At 38.8% G+C, this 21,539-nt stretch overlaps 1 protein-coding gene across 1 annotated transcript in view; it reads left to right on the forward strand.

Annotated features, from left to right (window-relative positions):
• The window catches only part of tmtopsb (teleost multiple tissue opsin b), a 43,376-nt gene that overhangs the window by 16,665 nt on the left and 5,172 nt on the right, over nucleotides 1-21,539 (forward strand). The window contains exon 3 of the mRNA XM_087789460.1: nucleotides 18,701-18,934. Coding sequence (XP_087645586.1) covers nucleotides 18,701-18,934 — 234 coding nt within the window. The remainder of the gene's footprint in view (nucleotides 1-18,700; nucleotides 18,935-21,539) is intronic.

Here is a 21,539-nt window from a genome sequence, read left to right on the forward strand (position 1 = left end):
GAATGGGTATATAGAGTATTACAAAATATGTTGAGCTTCCTTCAAAGTCTCTTTGGTTAAATGAGCAAACGTAAATGAGCACTGTTCGCCGAATGCGTCACACACACGAAAGGGCCCCATAATGTGTTTGCAGCCATTAAACTGGTTGTGTTTCTATAAACCAACAGCAGGGACATTGTTTGTACAAGAGCATCATTTTCCAGTTGATTTGTTTCATTCGGCATCTCTGTGCGTGTCTGAGCAGGGTTCCTCTTCTCTTGTTGGCCGTGTGTCACAGCAGCTTTTGGTTGTACAGTAAGTGACGCAAGTGACAGTTCACTTGTGTGTTTAAGAAGAGAGGCGGGGACAAGAAGAGACGCTATTCAAGAAGTTTGAAGGTTCAGATTCTTTTTGAAGATATTACTGTGGCTTTGCATAAAACCACCTTTGCAGTCCCTCAGGGACCAAGCCTTGAAATTCTCAGTTAAATGTTATGTTTTACTTCAATAAAAGGTTATTGAAAGCATCAAATCAATCAGCAAATGGGACGAGTAAACATTTAATTTTTAGGACTCAAAGAGAACCACATTCTCTGAGGACAGCCTTCAATTGAGTCTTAGCATAACTATAGGCTTTATCAAAGACTCTTAAACATAGAGAGTGTGTCTGCCCACGGGACTGAAGCCATTAGTGCCACACCAGAGGAGCTTGATAACTGAAGGCTCAGTGTCTTCATTTAGAGATTTGTGGTATAACTAGTAGATTTGCATTGAAGGACCTTAACATTAGTGATGGGTGGATGAGGCCTCTAGGGGAGCTGACGTGTATCTCTCGATCAGCAGGTCATTGCTAACTTTGACCAGCGCTGTGGTGTTTCCTGTAACCATTCTGGAAGGTTTAATAAACTGCAATCATGGAGATACTCACAAAGCCAACGAGCAACAACTTTCTCCAGAATCTTTGAAATCAATCCAAGATCAGAGATAGACCTAAAGTTTGCTGAATCCCCTGAATCGAAAGTGGGCTACTTTCATCCTTTTAACACACACAACTCCATTTGGTGTGTGTCAGTCCGTGCTAAAATGTGGATATTACCGACACACAACTCGTTCTAAACAACAGGAGGCAGAGGTGTCCCCAGAGAACAGGCATACTCGATCAAACAGTATAGAGAGATAGACTTGACACTTTTTAGACTTTAGACTTTATTTTATTGTCATTGAACAGAAATCACAGCAGTGAAACTGGCAACGAAATTTCGTTGCTTGACAACCGTTAAAAAACACAGCAAAGAGATGTATATAAAAAGTATAAATATAAATATTAATAAGTGAAAAAATAGTGCAATATAATATAAACAGAATATATATATATGTTATAATAAATAACATAAATATTGCGTATAATAATTAATGTAATTAATATAAAGTATAAATACAAATAAGTTAAACATAGTGCTAATATGTTATAAATAGAATAAATACATATATTTTAAATACATAATATTTTAAATAGCTCAAGTAATATACTGTCAAGATAGACTCTGCTGGCCGGATTTAAATGGAAAGAATCCCATTAAGAATTGAAATCTCTGATCAAGCAAAGAAGCAATTCTACAAGCCGTGGTAGCAAACATATATTTTATAGGAGATAATGTTCTATAAATGTCATCCATAAACAGTAGACCTGGTCACAGTGACCCTTTGCCTGTATGTGTGAGGCCCTCATACAGCCAGTACCTCGACCATCTGGTCGGCGTACAGTTCTTTCATGAGCAGTAGGGTCCAAGCCCGGCCCTCGGCCCTCCTACAGTGCAGAGGAAGAGAGCCTGAATCCATACTCTTGTTGATAAAGTCCATCAAGTCGAGAGCACTTATATCCCAGAATGCTCCACTCCACTCTGAGGCCGCCAATTCTCGGCGTCTTTCCGCCTGGAATGTGCTGCTGAAAATGTAATTAAAAAGTACATTTTGCCCCAGGTTAAAACTTTTATAAAGTTCTTTACTAAAGTCCCCAGCTCTCTCTCGCTGATCTGCCAGGTTCAGTCAGTTCACTTCCAGAGTACAGGGAGTGGATGACTTTAATTTGTCCCCTTTTTTCTTCGCCAGATCCTGCCTTATACCTTTGAAAGTATAAATCCATATACCCTTGATTTGCTGTGGCCTGAGATTAAGTCAGGGCGGCCGCGACGCAAACCTCTGACCAGTTGTTCCTCCTTCACCACAACCAAAACACTCCATGGTTGCGGAGGAAGAGAAGAAAACATATTAGATTTGTTGACTTTGACGCAGACCTGGTGTTCAGCTACTCGGCCTTGTTATTTCGAAATCATGAATAGTTTTCACCTGTGCGACGCAACATGTTTAAAAAGTGGAGACTTAGAACCAGATGAGATCTTTTCCCATCCTGCTTTCCCATGTCTGGAAAGATTTTTATTTAGAAACTCTATATATATATATATATTCCTCTATATTTAGACTGCGGCCCAAATTATTACGCAAATTATATTTTTCTCAGATTTTCCTAAATAGTCGATCCATGACTGTCAGCATAATTTTCAAGTCATCGATGCTATTTAATGAATTTTAATGTTATTGAACAAACATCCAAAAGATAACTGCTTTCTTTTAAGAATATAAAACTTAAAATGCACTGTTCCAAATTATTACGCACGACAGAGATTTATAACATTTTATATGATGAAAATAACTGAAAATGCTCATTTTTTTTAATTTTCAGGTCATAGTTACTGAAATCAAAAGCTATTTCAATCAAAAGCATCTTAACAGGTCAAGTTACATTTGAACATAGGACCATTATGTGAAAGCAGCTTCATGATTCCTGCATCCATTGACCTTGTGAGTTTTAGGACAGTGTCTGCTTGAATTACTTGGCAAGATGTCAGAATAGCCTCCCAGAGCTGCTGTTTGGATGTTAACTGCCTCCTGCCCTCGTAGATCTTTCGATTGAAGATGCTCCAAAGGTTCTCAATAGGGTTGAGGTCAGGGGAGGATGGGGGCCACCCCATGAGGTTCTCTCTTTTTATGCACATAGCAGCCAATGATGCAGAGGTACTCCATGCAGCATTCAGATGGTGCATCGTCATGCATGAAGATGATTCTGGAAAGCACGGTTCTTCCTTTTGTACCATGGAAGAAAGTGGTCGGTCAGAAACTCCGACCAGCTCTCTCCCCAAGATTCTGCCAAGAAACATGACTCCTCCACCTACTTGCTGACGTTGTCCTTGTTGTGACATGGTGGTCGTCCACCAACCATCCAATACTCCATCCATCTGGACTATCCATGGTGTCATCAGTGAACAAGACTTTTTGAAATGAGTCTTTATGTATTTCTGGGACCACTGGAGAAGTTTCTGCTTGTGAGGACTGTTTATGGTTGGCTGAATAGAAGGTTTACACACAACGGTAAACCTCTGGAAGATCCTACACCTTGATGTTTGTGGGACTCGAGAGGCACCAGCAGCTTCAAATATCTGTTTGATACTTTGTAATGGCATTTTAGCTGCTGATCTCTTAATCCAATGTTTTTTTCTGGAAGAAACCTTCCTCGTTGTGCCTTTATCTACACTAACCCGTGTCTGCTCTGAATTAGCCACAAAACAAAAGTTTTCATGAAATATCTAAGGTTTCTATATCTTTGCCCAAGGCACTATTTCATGCTTTTCGGCAGCAGAGAGATCTTTTCTTTCCCATATTGCTTGGAAATGGTCATCTGCTTAATAATGTGGAACACCCTTCATAAGTGGTTTTTGCTTCATTGGGATCAACCGGAAAACTAATTGGTCACATCCAAAGAGATCCTGGGACACAATACCGTCCATGAGTTTAATTGAAAAACAAAACATGTTATCTTTATAACACTTAAATACAATTTGCGTAATCATTTGGAACACGGTGTATATATATTTGCACAGATATAAATGTTCTGATATCCTTATTTAGATCATTTTATTTTACGTGATTTACTTAGTTATTTAGGCTTATTCTTATCCCTTTTTATTGACATTCCCAGGATGTCAATTTAATTGCCAAATCAGATTACATCGACCCATCTAGAGTCAATTTAAATCTCTCTGTATTGTAATCGATGCGTAATGCATAAGCTCATTACGGCTGAAAATCAAGAGTTTCATTATTATTTTTTTTAACCAACAAAAGAAGTGTTAAAATGAACTGCAGTTAACTTCGTGACCACCGTCTTGATGGATCAGAGCGACTGAGCGACATCATGTCAGGAAGGGAAGGTCGCGGATGAAGGAGTGACGCTCACCGAGAGAAAGCAGCCCTCCCTCACCCAGCAGTGAACTCCACCCGACCCTCCGAGGTGTTGTGGAATCTTGTGCCGAAATGTGAGCTGCAGATTTGATCAGAGAGTCTGGAGTCCTGAGTCATGTTATCATCAGTGTGTGACTGTATGTTCTGAACGTTGATTCAAAAGGAATATAGGAATGTTTTAGTTTTCTCATGGTGAAAAGATGGGTCGGTAGATCTTCTCCACTCATGACCTGTGTGGGTCTGTCGTGGTGAGCTGAGCTGAAAGACCACCAGTGTCTTGCTAGGATTATGTTGAAATTGTGTCTCTCAATCGATCTACAAACACTTCAATTGATCACTATTTTAATTTATAGTGATGAAGAAAATGTGTCTTATTTTGTGGTTCTCGCTCTCAAAAGTTATTCTGTTACTTAAACCACACATTATAAATCAAACTGCAAATGCTGACACTGCCTAAAAGCGAATTACACTCATTGCAAGCTTTATATTTTGCCAAAAAAACATTAAAATTAAGACATTCCAAATGATTTATTGAGATTACAAACTGAATGTAAAATGTATTTTAATTATTTAAAATGCTTTTCAAGATTCACATGTGTTGATCTAATATTTGTAATCAGCGTGTGATTCACTTCTGACGGTAAGATCTGCCTTTATTCTTTTCATTCTTCACACACTTAGTCAATCAATACGAGTTTCATAGTGTCCTGTCTGGCACCAGTTTACACACATATGAAGTAATCCTCACTTTACAAAACATGTTTTTCTCTGACTGCATTTGCACTCGCAGACAGTCAGCAGCAGGTCAAGACAGTGATAGCATCTTGTATGGCTGAGGTTGTAACACAAACACACACACACACACAAAACGATAAGTAGATCGTTTTTGTTAACTGTTTTAAATTCAAGTAAATAGAATTAATCGGTTTCCAGATCAAGTTGTTTGCCTCAATTCAATTGTATTCACAGTAGCCAATAAAAACAAAGTTATCTACATTTTTTTTTCTATTGAAATAAATAACAGATAAACACACTCCACTAACTAATAGGATCAGTTTTTCTTTTAATTGTTGGTATTGAATAACCACATGGTTTTTCTAAAGCCCATTTATTAAATTTGCTGTATAACTGAATCTGATATAAAGTTGTAAATCAAATGTTTATGTTTACCAAAATGACATTGTTAAATTGGTTATAAAGAAATAATTTAATGTAAATAAAAGAAAACTGAATATTTATATTTTCTTTTTAAGTAGGAAATATCTAGGACATTGACTAAAGATTTTCATTAAAACAAGTCCTGAACAGAAAAATAAATACCCAATAATGAACGGCTGTAGAGAATAGAATATAGTTTTGGATTTCTAAAAAGGTGTGCACGTAATGAAAAAAATGAAAAAGTTCTTAAGTCTTCTCAACAAATGTTCTTTAGAGAACTTTAATATCAAGCTCACGTCACACAAACATACAACTAAACTACCAGTGATGTTAGCGTGCAACACTCAGAGTCAGCTGGAAGTTGATTTATTTAGGAATGTATTTCAATTCTTTATTTTAGTGAGAAGCCAATAAATGAATAATCCTACACAACCTTCTATTCTTTTTTTTGTATTATTTTATTTTTGATTTTTCAGAGAACGAGACAAAACATACAAACAACAAAAAAAAACAAAAAAAAAACAAACAAACAAAACAGAAACCCAATCACCCCACCCCCCTCAAACAAAAAAAAAAAAAAAAAAAAAAAAAAAAAAAAAAAAGGAAACAGCACCTACAAAACAATATTTGGCAATCCAGTCAAACACTTACACATTGTACACAAAAGAAAAATAGAACATTTCAGGAGTCCATTCTTTGTGCCGAGATATAGTCCAAGAAAGGCTTCCATATCCGTCGAAACTTGTCCGCTTTTCCTGTCCGTTCATAGCGGATTGCCTCCATACAAAGAGTCTTTGTAAGTTCCATGAGCCACATATGAAAATTAGGAGGCACTTCTTTGTTCCAACACTGAAGAACTAATTTTTTTGCTAAAACCATTCCAAACAAAATTGCCTTTGTCTCAGAATCTTTTAAACGCTCCAGTTGCTGTGAGCAACCCAAAATGGCAGTCCCGGAGTCGGGAGCCAAGTTTCTCCCCAAAACTGCAGAATAAATATGAAATATTTCTTCCCAAAACTTTGCTAGTCTACAACAGGAGAAAACCATGTGAGCCAAAGTTCCCACTGATTGTTTGCATTTGACGCATATTGGTGATGTGGATGGATAAAAGGAGTGTAGTTTTTCTCTGGAGTAATGAAGTCTGTGTATGACCTTGAATTGTATCAATTGGTGCCTGGAATTTATTGAACAAGTGTTGATTTTATTAAGAGATTTGGACCACATTTCTTCAGTCAATTCTGTTCCCAAGTCATTTTCCCACAAGACCCTCTGACGGTCAGTAGGTGGAGCCATGTAAGTATCAAAAAACTTCACAAACAGAGAAACTAATCGCTTGCTTCCAGGTTTAGTTGATACGAGTGATTCAAGCTGATCAAGGGAGGAGTAAACCTCATAATTTGGGATGTTAATTTTAACAAAGTTCCTTACTTGTAGATAGCGAAAGAAATGTGACGTAGGAAGAGAAAATTTCTGCTGTAGTTGGGCAAATGATGCAAAAACATTGTCAATATATAAGTCTGCAACAGAAATAAGTCCCTTTTTCATCCAGGCTATGAAAACCGAATCGAGTTTTGAGGGGGTGAATAAATGATTATAACAAATTGGGGCCAAACTAGAAGTTTCTGGTACATTAAATACTTTTTTTATTTGTTTCCAGATCTTCACAGAGTTTTTTACTATAAAACTAAGATTTCTCTCAATTTTCGGTTTGCCTTCTTTAGTGTGTAGTAGTGCTGGGAGAGAGGTACCATTAATATCCTGTTCGATGGCAACCCAAGATGGTGTTGTGTCCTTAGGTTCCCCAGGGAATGCATTATTCCAATAGATGAGAGCGTGAGCGTTAGCTGCCCAGTAGTAATGTTGAAACCAAGGGAGAGCCAAACCTCCTAATTCTTTTGACTTACAAATATGTTTCTTACTAATCCGATGTGCTTTATAACCCCAAATAAAAGGCATTATGATTGAATCTAAAGTTTTGAAAAAGGTCTTTGTCAGAAATATTGGAATATTTTGAAAAATATATAAAAATCTGGGCAGTGTAATCATCTTAATGGCATTTACTCTACCGACCATTGACATTGGAAGTGTTCGCCAATACTCAATATTTCTTTGGAGTTGATGGATTAATTTAAGGTAATTTAAATTATACAAAGAATCTGGTTGTTTATCAACTATGGTTCCCATATATTTTATTTGATCAGTTATCTTTACGGGGAGATGACTCAAAAACAGCGGATCTATCCCATTTCCCAAAGGCATTAATTCACTTTTTTGCCAGTTTACAGTGTATCCGGACAAATTACCAGCTCTTTCAATTATATTAAGTAAGACAGGGATAGAGTCTTCACTTTGCTCCAGAAATAAGATAATGTCGTCCGCATACAGAGCGATGTGGTGGTCAACTTTACCGAGGTGTATAGGAATAATATTTTGGCTGTTTCTGATGGCAATCGCAAGCGGCTCTATACACAAAGCAAAGAGTAGAGGGCTAAGTGGGCATCCCTGGCGAACCCCACGCTGAAGGTTGAAAGAAGAAGATCGGTCAGAGTTAGTAATAATTGTAGCAGTTGGTGACAAATAAAGCATCTCCACCCAGGAAACAAAACTATTACCAAGGCCAAATTTTTTCAGGGTTAATAGCATGTATTTCCATTCTACTTGGTCAAAAGCTTTTTGTGCATCAAGTGCAAGAATGGCAGCCTTGGAATCTTTGCTCCATTTATTATATACAATATTTAACAATCTGCGCACGTTAAAAAAAGAATGTCTTCGGGGAATAAAACCAGTCTGATCAGGGTGTATTATCATTGATATGTGTTCATTTAATCTAGTAGCTAAAACTTTTGTCAATATTTTAAGGTCACAGTTTAAAAGAGCTATAGGTCTATATGATGATGGGTCAGTTTCTGGTTTCTCTTTTTTTAACAACAATGAAATATTTGCATCATATAATGAACCTGGCAGTCTTTTATTCCTGATGGACTCTCTAAACATTCTAAGCAATAAAGGAGCCACCTGATCAGCATATGCTTTATAAAACTCTATGCAGTATCCATCTGGTCCACTTGACTTCCCATTTGGGAATTCTTTGATGGCATTCAAGACCTCTTGTAGTGATATATCAGCATTTAGTTTTTCTTGGGCTTTGTCATCTAATTGCGGAAATGGAATTGAACTGAGAAAGCCATTAATTTCGGTCTCAGTTGTTTCAGTATGAGACGTGTACAATTCTGAGTAAAAATTTTTGAAACAATCATTTATTTTTTGATGATCGGTCAAAATCTCTCCTTCTGGAGACAGAATTTGATGTATGGCTCTGCTGGCTTGGATTCCTCTCAGTTGTCGAGCAAGTAACGATGTAGGTTTATCCCCGAGTTCAAAGTGTTTATGTTTTATCTTGAGAAGAAGTCTGTTAACTTGGTTGGTAATAATTGTATTATATTCATGCCTCAACCTAACAATATTTTTAAGTGTAGTTTCAGATAGATTTTCCCTATACTGTGTTTCAGCTTCAGAAATCTCTTTGTCAATTTCAACTAGTCTGACAGTTCTTTTCTTTTTCTGCATAGATTCATAAGATATCACTGTACCTCGGATTACTACCTTAAAAGTTTCCCATAATATCGAATCAGAAACGTCTCCCCTATCGTTCAATTTAATAAATTCCTTGATCTCTTCAGAACATCTATTTGAGAATTCTTCATTATTAAGTAAGCTTGGATTCAGTCGCCAATTATAATACCCTCTCTTCCTTCCAAAATCAATGTTTATAATGACTGGGCTGTGGTCAGAAATTAAAATGTTGCAATATTTTGATGAGGAGATCGCAGATGTTAATTTGCCGTCAATGAGAAAATAGTCAATCCGTGTGTAGGTTTTGTGAACTGGAGAAAAAAAAGAATACTCTCTCCGAGTCGGATGTTGGATCCTCCAAATATCAATTAGATTCAAAGACTTCATCAAATTATTTAAAACAGTTGTGGAGTCAAGTGGATTTGTTAGACGCAATGAAGATCTATCCATTATTGTATCTAAGACACAGTTGAAATCACCCCCTGCAATTAAAGTAGTTGTGGACAGGTCAGGAATACAGTTGAAAATACCACGGAAGAAGCTCGGGTTATCAAAATTTGGCGCGTAGATATTCAAAAAAGTGACATGTAGCGTCAACATCATACCAGTCACAATTATAAAGCGACCATTCGGATCAATCTGGGTGGATATGTGCTTGAAGGGCACATTTTTTCGAATCAATATTGCCACACCACGTGCTTTACTAGAAAATGTTGACTGATAAGTTTGTGCTATCCATCCACACCGCAACTTCAAAGTATCTGAATGTTTAATATGCGTCTCCTGCAGGAATATAACGTCACTGTGCAAACTTTTCAGATGGGAAAACACTTTTGCTCTCTTAACCGGGTTATTCAAACCTCTTACATTCCAAGAGCATATATTGACGTTATTTTCAATGTTAGTTCCCCCTATCATTGCATGTAATGTTTAAAATGTTGGATCTTGATGTACACAAATTTGAGTAAGTGCTGAAAAACAAAACTAAAACAAGAAAAACAAAAAAAAAGTGAACAACCCTTGTATCCCTCTACCCCTACAAAAAGGAGAAGAAAAGAAAAACCCATGATAACGGGACTGTGTGTCCTAAGGCTATTCAACAGAATAGAGCAAATACAACATAAACATGGCAACCCCCACCCTCTTTTTTCAACTTTACTTTAAAATTAACTTGAAAAAAAAAAAAATCAATAACCCAGTTTTTAACATTGGAAATTAAACAGAACAACTAATGAATATATTAACACTATATTCTTGTTAATAACAAATAACGATTTAGTCAGTTAACTATGACAAACAAAGCAAAAAAATATATAACAGGAAGATTATTTTAAGGAACAGCAATTTAAACAAGTCTTTAAGATGTTCATCTTTACCAAGTTTAGTCTGCAGCAGCTGCAGCAGCTTTCATGTGATCGTCAACATACTTGTCAGCATCCTTTGGCGAGTTGAAAACTTTTGTGACACCTCCGAGAGTAAAGATGAGACGAGCAGGGAAGAGAAATCCACTCCGGGCGTTAGCTTCACGTAACTTTTGCCTGACGTTGTCAAATTCTTTCCGTTCCTTAATGACGTCAGCAGCGAGGTCCTGGAAGATGCTGATCCGATTTCCCTCGTAGTTAAGTGGACCCTTCGTCCGCGCCGTGTGGATGATCCTCTCCTTCACAGGGTCGTGGTGTATTTTGGCGATCATCGTGCGTGGTTTGTTGGATGATGCGCCGGATGGCGCGCCGATGCGGTGAGCCCGGTCCACCTTAACGCCGCCCGGAAAGTTGTCAGCTCCCAGTAGTTTCGCCAACATATCGGCGACAAATGAAGTGGGGTTGCCCTTCTCGATGTTTTCCGGAAGCCCCACAATCTTGATGTTCTGTCGCCGTGAACGACCCTCCAAGTCACAAAGTTTAGCGCTCAACACCCGGTTCTGTTTCAGCAGCGCAGTACACGTTCTCTCCAGCTCCGACAAGCGTCCTCCATTTTCCTCCTGCGCTGCTTCGAGACTAACAATGCGAGAAGTGTTAGCAGCTACCTCCGACTTAACACTTTTAAGCGAAGTCTCCAAACTATCAAACCTTGCGTTCATAGAATGTTCCATTTGTTTAATAGCGTCCATTAAGAGCGAGTAGGAGCCCGGAGCCTCAGTCTTTTCAGGTGTTTCTCCTCGGCTCAGTGAGCTAGGTGAGCTAGCGTCCGTTAGCTCCGGAGGTTGGCACTCGTCTTCGCTACCAGAGCGAATTTCCTGGACTTTTTGACTCTTCTTCTTGCTTTTAGGCATAGTCCCAATCTTTGTCGACTGTTTCGTAGAATATAAGTGCGGATAAAAGTTAATTTAAGTAGTTTAAATAACGTAGGGTGGGGAGCCAAAGAAAACGCGACCTACTCCATGCCTAAGCCAACCACGCCCCCCCAACCTTCTATTCTTAATCACAACATTTACACATGTTTAGGTTATTCTTCTAACAGACAGACACAAACATAACCTTGCTGGTAAAGGGTTAAAAAAATGTTTTTCAATCCCCCTCAAGGCTCTACTTGTGTCTCTTCATCTGCCCGACGTCAAGGCTGGATCTTTAGACCACACAGAAAACAGTGTGTTTAGAAATGAGTCAAATTCTTTGGCTTCGGTCACGGAACTAAGTGTATCTCACTAATAAGTGTCACACGCTGCTGCTCTTAATCTTTCTACAAACATAGGAAAGTGATCATCAGGACAATCTGTTTCGTGCGAATGGACAATCTCAACAATCCAGGATTCAATCCGCACCATGAGGTCTCCTTAGTGTTTACCTCAAAGTGTCAGTTCACCTTGATTGTCTTCATCTTTGTCCATAAAGACAACATCCAAATACCTCCATGGTGCTCGTCCGTAATGTACATCCTGTATTGAATTCTGTAACATAAGCAGTCCATCAGCGTAAATGACACTCACTGTTGTGCAATATGTTTGAATGAGGAAAGACTTTCAGCTGAGAGAATGAAAACTTCCGCTACATACCGACTTAAAATATAAAATATAGACTTATTTTTGTTTTTCTATTAACAATTCCTCATGTCGAGGCTTGAACACAACAGGGTTGTTACAGACGAGCACCATGGAGGTATTTGGATTTTTTTAAGCGTCTTTTTGGAGAAAGATAAAGACAACTGAGTTTTATTTTCTCCATTCAAGTGATTTCCATTTTTGTGTATAACTCTAAAAATGAACAGATTACTATTAAAATAATCCCAACACATGGTAGACATGTGAGTAGGAAATGAGTGAAGTTTGAATTTTTGGGTGAACTATCACTTTAACATAACAATTAACTTTTGTAGAACATTTTCTATAGGATCTTCTCCTCTACATGTTGTATTCATCTTCGCTGGCAAACACATATAGAATCAGATTTCAAGTACTCACTCTGGATCTTTCAATTATGTATGATGTTTATTACATCCGATCATTTCATGTATAGAGCTGCCTTGCCGTGTTCCAGATTCATATTTCATCAAAATGTCTTACTCTGTTTCTACGTTTTACCGACAGCTCTCGAACCTGACAAACATCACGTCAGAAGACTCTGATTTTAAGGCGGAACGTCAGATCAGAGCGCTCTAGTTTGAAAAGTTTCGTCTGACTTCTCCATTTGCTGTCTTGACTCAGAGTGTAACTTTTAAAGCAGTAAAAAAGCCTTTCAACTTCATGCAGACTTGGAGAAACAAGGATGAGAAGAACAGACTTAAATCTTAAATCAGACTTGGTAAACTGGGGTATTCTTTGAAAGTATTACTTTGCTTGATAAGTCGTTTGAATGGAAAACCTCTTTTCTCTGATCGCCAACATGTTGATGATCTAGCTGTGAAATATCAGAATAATCATGTGAGAAGGAGAAAAAAAGACATATTTTCAATCTGCATGAAGAAAGAAAATATATTTGAATGACTTATGTGAGTGTGTTGATTCACAGAAGATCAATCAGGCCAAATCATACGAATCAAATCCAAATCATAATTATTATTATAATTATAATTATTAATTATAATATTGTTTAAGAGTTGACCTTGTCAGTCTGATGCATCGCTCTGGACAGCAGCCGATGGGTTTTATTATTCTTGATTGTGTTGCAGAGAGAGATCATTAACTTCCCTTCAAACTTTCTTTAGATAGAAAATAACATCTGTCTGAGAAATGTCGATTTGCCTTTACAGAATATATTTAACAGTTACTGACCAGTCTTTCAAAATGCAAAAATACAAAATATTAGCGCATGGAAATACATCTGACCTTAGCGCTGAATCAGCAAGAGCAGCAAGATGTTTGTGTACTTGCATCTATGTACTGTATATTTGATTGTATGCCGATGATTATGTTCTGTACGTGTGTGTGTCCAAACTTTTAGAGACTCTGTGCCAATGTGTAAGCTTGTGTTTTACTATTATTTATATGGAACGAGGATTCTGAAACAAAAGTTTTCTTTCGTTTATTTTACTTATTTTCACTCGTCACTCACTGATGTTATTTCAAACAAAATGTGTTTTCCATTTCTAAATGAAACGCTTTTTAAAGCCAGTCCACGGTCGTTCCTTCTTGGAATTGCAGTTGAGCCAGACTCAGGTCAAAAGGCTGTGGGCTGAACTACGATTGCGTGATAGGACCATGCATATTTAGTTTGAACCCGAAGCTACAGCAACTAATACACGCTCACTAGAGATGCAGCGAAGTAGCAGTTTGCATCGATGCACTTACAAAATTGCACAAAGCAGCTGAATCTGGATTTTTATGGCAGGTCAACTCGGGATGCATCAGGTCGAGTCCTTTTTGCATCGTCAAATACAATGGTTACTTTGATTCCTGAGTTTTTCCAAGGAAACCTAATTGAACCACCCCAGGGACGGACGCGAGCAGAAGTTCTACAAAACAGAGAAGGAGGAAAACACGGAGCTGTTGAATGTCACAAAAAAGACAATTCAATGTTGTGGCAGTATTTCATTTTTCTCAGGCTTGAAGTTAGACCTAACAAGACTCACTCAATCTGCCAACCAATGTCGGACCTAGGTGAGAAGATCCCTTCGTCCCCACCCACATGAGATAGTTAGTTGATGTTTTTGATATTATTGGCAGAAGTTATCATTTTCCTTCTTTGTAAGATGAAATTAAAGCCGGTATCAGGTCAGTAACTCCATGAATAATCAGTCCAGAACATCAGTCTGGCATGTTCTGCATATCATTTGCACATCGTAATAACGGTAATAACTAAAATCTAATAGATTTAACATAATTATAAATACAGAGACTATAATTTAATTAAATACAGTTGAATGCTCTGTCTGAACATATTGAATTATGAATGCTTTTCATTTATTTGTTTTCCTCCACTGAAAAGATAAGAAAGATGACTGAACTCATTCATTCTAAAAATACAACCAACGATATAAAATGATCACTTGAAAAGCAATCCTCTTATAATTACGTATCATGAGCAAATCATTTTGAATCACATTGTGAAAAGGAGTGATTTCTATGGCAGCCTTTTGACCGACAGTTTCCATGTGTCGCGATCATATCGTATCAGTGTATCGAGATTGAAACAACCTCAGTGTTGCGGATACTTTCTTCACGGTTCAAGTCAACCAGAGCTCTTATTATACAAATTTATGTACAACACTGTTCGTGCTGACAGGACCCAAGACCTTTTTGAGGAAGGCCGGAAGTTTATTGGTTTTGTTCTGCTCCATAAATTCATGTATTCTTAAATAAATAGATGTAGTCATCTAAAGCTCAGTGGCATCTTGAAAACCAACCAGCACCGACGGCTCACACCCGAAACTAAACTGTGACCCGGCACGTCTCGTTCTGGATTTATGTCAAAGGTAGGATTTGCATTCTATCCACAACAACAAGCACGGGGCGGATTAGTTTCTGGGTCACCGCTTTAGAAAAGGGCACAACACTGATACGGCCTCAGGTGAGTTGGCATCCTCCACAACCCTCCTATACTTGTGCATCATTTAGTTCATGTACCGCTTAAAAGACGTCTGCTGTAGGTGTTTTTATTACAGTTTTATTACAGTTCATCTTATTTACTTTGGCACAGATGTGTCAGAATTGGAGGACTACCAGAGTTGTTTACCAGTTACTGTTAAATACTTTTTATTTGGATCCTGTTTTGCAAGAGAGTTGAAGTAAAGGTCACATTAACGCCTGAAGGTTGGAGAGTTTGAAGGCAGCTAGCTGTCTAACAAACCTACTTACAATCGCCAACCCACTTTAAACCTTAGTAATGCCGTCAAAAACAGCTTCACACTCGTCCTGCTTTTATGATTGTGTTATTTTATATTTCTAGAGTACAAAAAAAAGGGACTTAAATCTCTTCTCAGGGCATTCGTTCACCATCCAGGTGGATAAATGAATCACTATTCACTGTATACATGTTTTCCTCCATTCAAGGATCGTTCTTACATCAACATCATTTTAACCCCCGTGTTATCTCAGGGTCAAGGTAACCCAGAGACAACACAAGGTATACCACAAACATTTGTTTTCGGGCCTACGGGTCACCTTGACCCTGAGATAAAGCAAAGGTTAATCAGTGTTCCTTTAATTGCTGCACCATGCTTGACACGCAAGTCAAGCATGGTCTTTGCACTTCACCCCCTCAGTGAGTCACACAGATCACCGCCTCTATTCAAGTGTATCACATCTGTCGCCATCACAACTCCTCCACTCGTTCATCTTCTAATCTGTGCATCCTCTTTTCATGGATCTAACCAGTTTTATTTATATGTTCTTCATTTACCCATCCGTCCATTCGTTTATTCAACCAATTGCCTGCTTCTCCCTCCTTCTAATCCAGTGTCTTCCTTCCATACAACTCTCTCCCTCCATTCATCCATCATTTTTTTTATATGTTTATCCATCTTCCATCCTCCATCCAGCAACCTAAATCTCTTCTTCTCTCCACTCAGTTCACCACATGTTCCTCAGTGATTTATTGATCCTCTGTCACTCTCTCAATCATTTGTTCTTCTTTCCTTTACCGCCGTCAGAAACAAGAAGCAATGACGTTGATGTTATCCCGGGTGACTCAACAGTGAGTTAAGTGTCTATTAATCTACAAATCAAAATTGAGCCGGTTCCATCTCCGGGCCTTGAAATAGTCCTGCTGTGTCTGTCCACAAAAACATTGTGTGTCTGCTTCAGATCATAATTTTGATAGAGTTCGGTCACGGCTTTTGTGGGGGAAAGAGGTTAAAGACTTCAGATGCTGAAGATACATTTGATTTGACTCTACAATGATTGATTAGTGTCAGGCCTGTGACAGCCGGACGTGAGGCGGCTCATTCCTCAAAAACCCTCATTCCCTTTCGGAAAACAATAAAGCGATTCATTTCAGAATTGACCAGAGGAAATGGGCGTTAAACGGCATTAAAAGGGTTAATAAAACATTTTATAAGTTGTTTGACAATATCATAAAGCTCAGTTGTGTGTGTGAGACAACTGACTCCACGGCCATCGATGATGAATAAGTCTAGTCTATTCATCTCGACTTTATACACGACATGCATGACACACGTTCAGTTTAGGTCGTAACAATATTAAACGCTTTACTAAATGAATCTTGTGGATCATGGATCAGATGATGATCCAGGTTTAAGGACCGCAACACGAAAAATCATTAGCCTTTCTCTAATAAATCCTGCACGGCTCAGTCTCAGTCACCACTTATGTAACGACATTACATGTAATAAAAATGTGTTTAAAACCACGATTATGAACGAAAGTCATCCAGACTTCTGCCGTATGATTATATCTTTTTTTAATCTGTAATTTACATTTATTTACAAAGCCTTTTTATTTTATTTTGAAGCAGAGAAGACTGTAAGTGTGCTTTTCTTTGAATTGTTTACAAAAAGTACGCTATTCTTAACACCCGCATTTTGGGTTTTTCTTCTCATTAAAACAATAATGTACTTTTTGAAAACCTTAAGCTGCAAATAATTATAACTGTGATCATTTTGGTCACAAGCCATATGAAATCTTTCTAGCCATTTCTTTGTTCTACCAAAATATATTTTTTTATTTTGTTCTGAAATGTGTTCATTTGATGAGCTTGACATCTGCAGGGTTGTTTTCAATATTTTCCTCAAAATATTTGTCAAGTGTATATATTGATGTTACAGTAATTCGTCTCGATCAGGCGTGTTCCTCTTTTTGCATGTTATGGATTAAACTTTTATTTTTTTAATTTAATAAGGTAAGGTAAAACTTTATTGATCCTCATGAGGTCTCCTTCGGGAAATGTTTTTTTTCCAGTAGCCAATACATACAGCATTTTTTTATAAAAAATAAAAAAATAAATCAAAATAAAATAAGAACAAGAGAAATAAAGAGAAATAATTACACAATCTAAGTCTTAAGATAAAGACAAAGAACATAGATCAAAGAAAAACAACAAAGACAAAGATACAAAGACTAACATGGAACAGAACATCCAGATACTCTCACTCCACTCCTGCCCCCAAACTCAGAATTGTACAATTTAATAGCCCAAGGAATGAATGAGTCCCTGAGTCTATTTGTTTTGCACCTGGGTAGGAGCATTGGTGCTCCATCTGCTTCTCTGCTCACTGATGACAGTCTTCAGAGGATGACTGTCATCATCCATGATGGACAGTAGTTTGTTCAGTGATCTCCTCTCAGCAACTGTCACCAGTGAGTCCAGCTTCAAACCAACCACAGAGCCAGCCCTCCTGATCAACCTGTCCAACCTGTTGACACTCCTCTTGGACACATTTCCACCCCAACACACAACAGCATAGAACAGGACACTGGCCACCACAGACTGGTAGAACATGCAGAGAAGCTTCTTGCAGATATTAAATGATTGAAGCCTCCTCAGAAAGTACAGTCTACTCTGAACCTTCTTATATACATGGTCTGTGTTGCAATAAATACCAACTTTGGAGTTGCATATGTAGTCAATGTTGCTTTTTATTCAAAGAATGACCAGTGTTACCTCTCTGTAGACCTTGTAAGTTAATATTCTAACACTGGAATCAGAATCATTAACATTGAATCGGTGCATCCCTAGTCTAAACAAAAACATTTTAAGTTTGGAAAGCTACTTTCACCAGAAATTCAATACAGTTTCATAATTTTTTTAAACAAATAACTTCCATGTTAGGTCTGCTTTTTGAAATGACCAGATTCTTTAATAATACTTTCATCCCTGTATGTCATTGGATCTAGTTTTTGGTGCAGTTTAAGCAGAAGTTTGATTTTAGTTATTGGCCTTTAAGCTTAATAAAATGACTCCTAGGTCTCAAGTTTGACAAACGTACTATTGAGTTGAATATAATTTTTTTGTCACTATACAAATGTATAATTGTCAGAAATATAACTGTCAATGAAAACAATCCATGTATCCATGTATTTACACTCTTATATCAGGATGGAGTGAAAAGAATAACATCATCTCTCCTAATGTCCTGAAGGGGAAACTGAATGTAAAGTTCAGTTATGTGTTCGGTGTCCCTGTGTTTGGTCCTGAATAATTACTTTCACGCTGCATTAGTACGATACAACTGGACAGGCTTCTCTCCCGCCTGTGGGATGTACTCGCCAGTGTCCGGTCGGGCAGGTCACTTGTCGCCTCAGGGGCTCTCAAAATCCCTCTTGCTCATTAGCCTCCCTAAAACAAGTCTTTACTGTCTTCCAGGTTCGCAGCGTGAGCACGGTGGTGACCCGGCGGCGAGAACAGCGGGTTCTGCTGATGGTGATGACGATGGTGTTGTGCTATCTGATCTGCTGGCTGCCGTACGGGGTCGTGGCTCTGCTGTCCACCTTCGGACCCAGAGACCTTCTGACTCCAGAGGCGATGATCACACCGTCGCTCCTTGCCAAGTTTTCTACCGTCATCAACCCTTTCATCTACGTCTTCATGAATAAACAGGTGACCTGACCACACTTGAAAGCCAGAGTGCACATCGCCATCACATGCAGAGTGACTATCATGTGACTGATGCTCGAACCTCAAAACCATAACTCAGCAATGTTTCTCAATCAATATTTAATCATGAAAGATGAATGAGAGACTGAAAGGACTGACGAAGACTGGATGGATGGATGAACACATGACTGATGAATGGATGTTTTGAGGAAAGGATGGACTGATGAAGGGATGAATCGATGGACTAGATGAAGCGATGTTAGAATGTACTCATAAGCGACAGATGGATGAATGGCTGGATTGATCAATAGAAGGGATTAAAGGGTATCAATCATCAATCCATTCACTTGGACTGGTAGTAAATAGGCCTTGTGTTGGCAGCTATATAACTGTATTATAACAAAGTACAATACAATTATAGTGTAATACAAATCATAAGAAAAAAAAAACGACAATAAAGCAAGAATACTTGGTAACACTGGAAGGACATAACAACATAGTACATAAAATAGTGATAAATGACTTGACTACAGATGGTTGAAAGTTTATAGATGGCTAATTAGTGGAATGGTTGATAGGAGATTAATTGTGAGACAGATGTCTTGTTTAATTTATGGTTTTATTCATGAATGGATTAGTGAATCGTAGATCGACAAAGTTGCAACTATAAAATTGTTAAGAAATTCCCTCAAAATCATTCCCTTCTTAATTAAACATTTTATTTTAAGACCAGTTTGTAATCTACAATGTGTGCCAGAAAACTGAAAGACTGTCCAATGGCAACGCTAGGGTGTCATCTTTGTGAATCACAAAAACAGAATTGAATTTTAAATTATCCATCTATTACTACACAGCAGGCAACATTCAGTTGTGTTCGATTGATGCTCGAATGAGGATTAGAAGCGGTGTGAATGGATGGATGGATGGATGGATGGATGGATGGATGGATGGATGGATGGACGGACGGACGGACGGACGGACGGACGGATGGATGGATGGATGGATGGATGGATGGATGGATGGATGGATGGATGGATGGATGGATGGATGGATGGATGGATGGATGGATGGATGGATGGATGGATGGATGGATGCAAGGCAGGATAATGGATGGATGCAGTAAGGGATAATGGATGAATGCAGTGAGGGATAATGGATGGATGCAGGGAGGGATATTGAATGGATGCAGGGAGGGATAATGGATGGATGCAGGGAGGGATAATGAATGGATGCAGGGAGGGATAATGAATGGATGCAGGGAGGGATAATGGATGGATGCAGGGAGGGATAATGAATGGATGCAGGGAGGGATAATGGATGGATGCAGGGAGGGATAATGGATGGATTGAGGGAGGGATAATTGATGGATGCAGGGAGGGATAATGGATGGATGCAGGGAGGGATAATGGATGGATTGAGGGAGGGATAATTGATGGATTGAGGGAGGGATAATGGATGGATGGATGGATGGATGGATGGATGGATGGATGGATGGATGGATGGATGGATGGATGGATGGATGGATGGATGGATGGATGGATGGATGGATGGATGGATGGATGGATGGATGGATGGATGGATGGATGGATGGATGGATGGATGGATAAAAGAAGGGATACTTGTTGAATAGATGCATGAAAGGATAATGGATGGATGCAGGGAGGGATAATGAATAGATTTAAGGAGGGATAATAGATGAATAGAGGTAGGAACAAGGAATGGATGCAGGGAAGGATGTTGAATGGATGCAAGAAGGGATAATGGATGGATGCAGGGAGGGATAATGGATGGATGCAAGGAGGGATAATGAATGGATGCAGGGAGGAATAATGGATGGATGCAGGGAGGGATAATGGATAGATGCAAGGAGGGATAATGGATGGATTGAGGGAGGGATAATGAATGGATGCAGGGAGGGATAATGGATGGATTGAGGGAGGGATAATGAATGGATGCAGGGAGGGATAATGGATGGATTGAGGGAGGGATAATGGATGGATGCAGAAATATATAATGGATGGATGCAGGGAGGGATAATGGATGGATGCAGTTAGGAATTATGGATGGATGCAGGGAGGGATAATGGATGGATGCAGGGAGGGATAATGGATGGATGCAGTGAGGAATTATGAATGGATGCAGGGAGGGATAATGGATGGATGCAGGGAGGGATAATGGATGGATGCAGGGAGGGATAATGGATGGATGCAGGGAGGGATAATGGATGGATTGAGGGAGGGATAATGAATGGATGCAGGGAGGGATAATGGATGGATTGAGGGAGGAATTATGAATGGATGCAGGGAGGGATAATGGATGGATGCAGGGAGGGATAATGGATGGATGCAGGGAGGGATAATGGATGGATGCAGGGAGGGATAATGGATGGATTGAGGGAGGGATAATGAATGGATGCAGGGAGGGATAATGGATGGATTGAGGGAGGGATAATGAATGGATGCAGGGAGGGATAATGGATGGATTGAGGGAGGGATAATGGATGGATGCAGAAATATATAATGGATGGATGCAGGGAGGGATAATGGATGGATGCAGGGAGGGATAATGGATGGATGCAGGGAGGGATAATGGATGGATGCAGTGAGGA

Source organism: Callionymus lyra, chromosome 4, assembly GCF_982586985.1.
Source record: "Callionymus lyra chromosome 4, fCalLyr1.hap1.1, whole genome shotgun sequence".
Classification (NCBI taxonomy): Eukaryota; Metazoa; Chordata; class Actinopteri; order Syngnathiformes; family Callionymidae; genus Callionymus; species Callionymus lyra.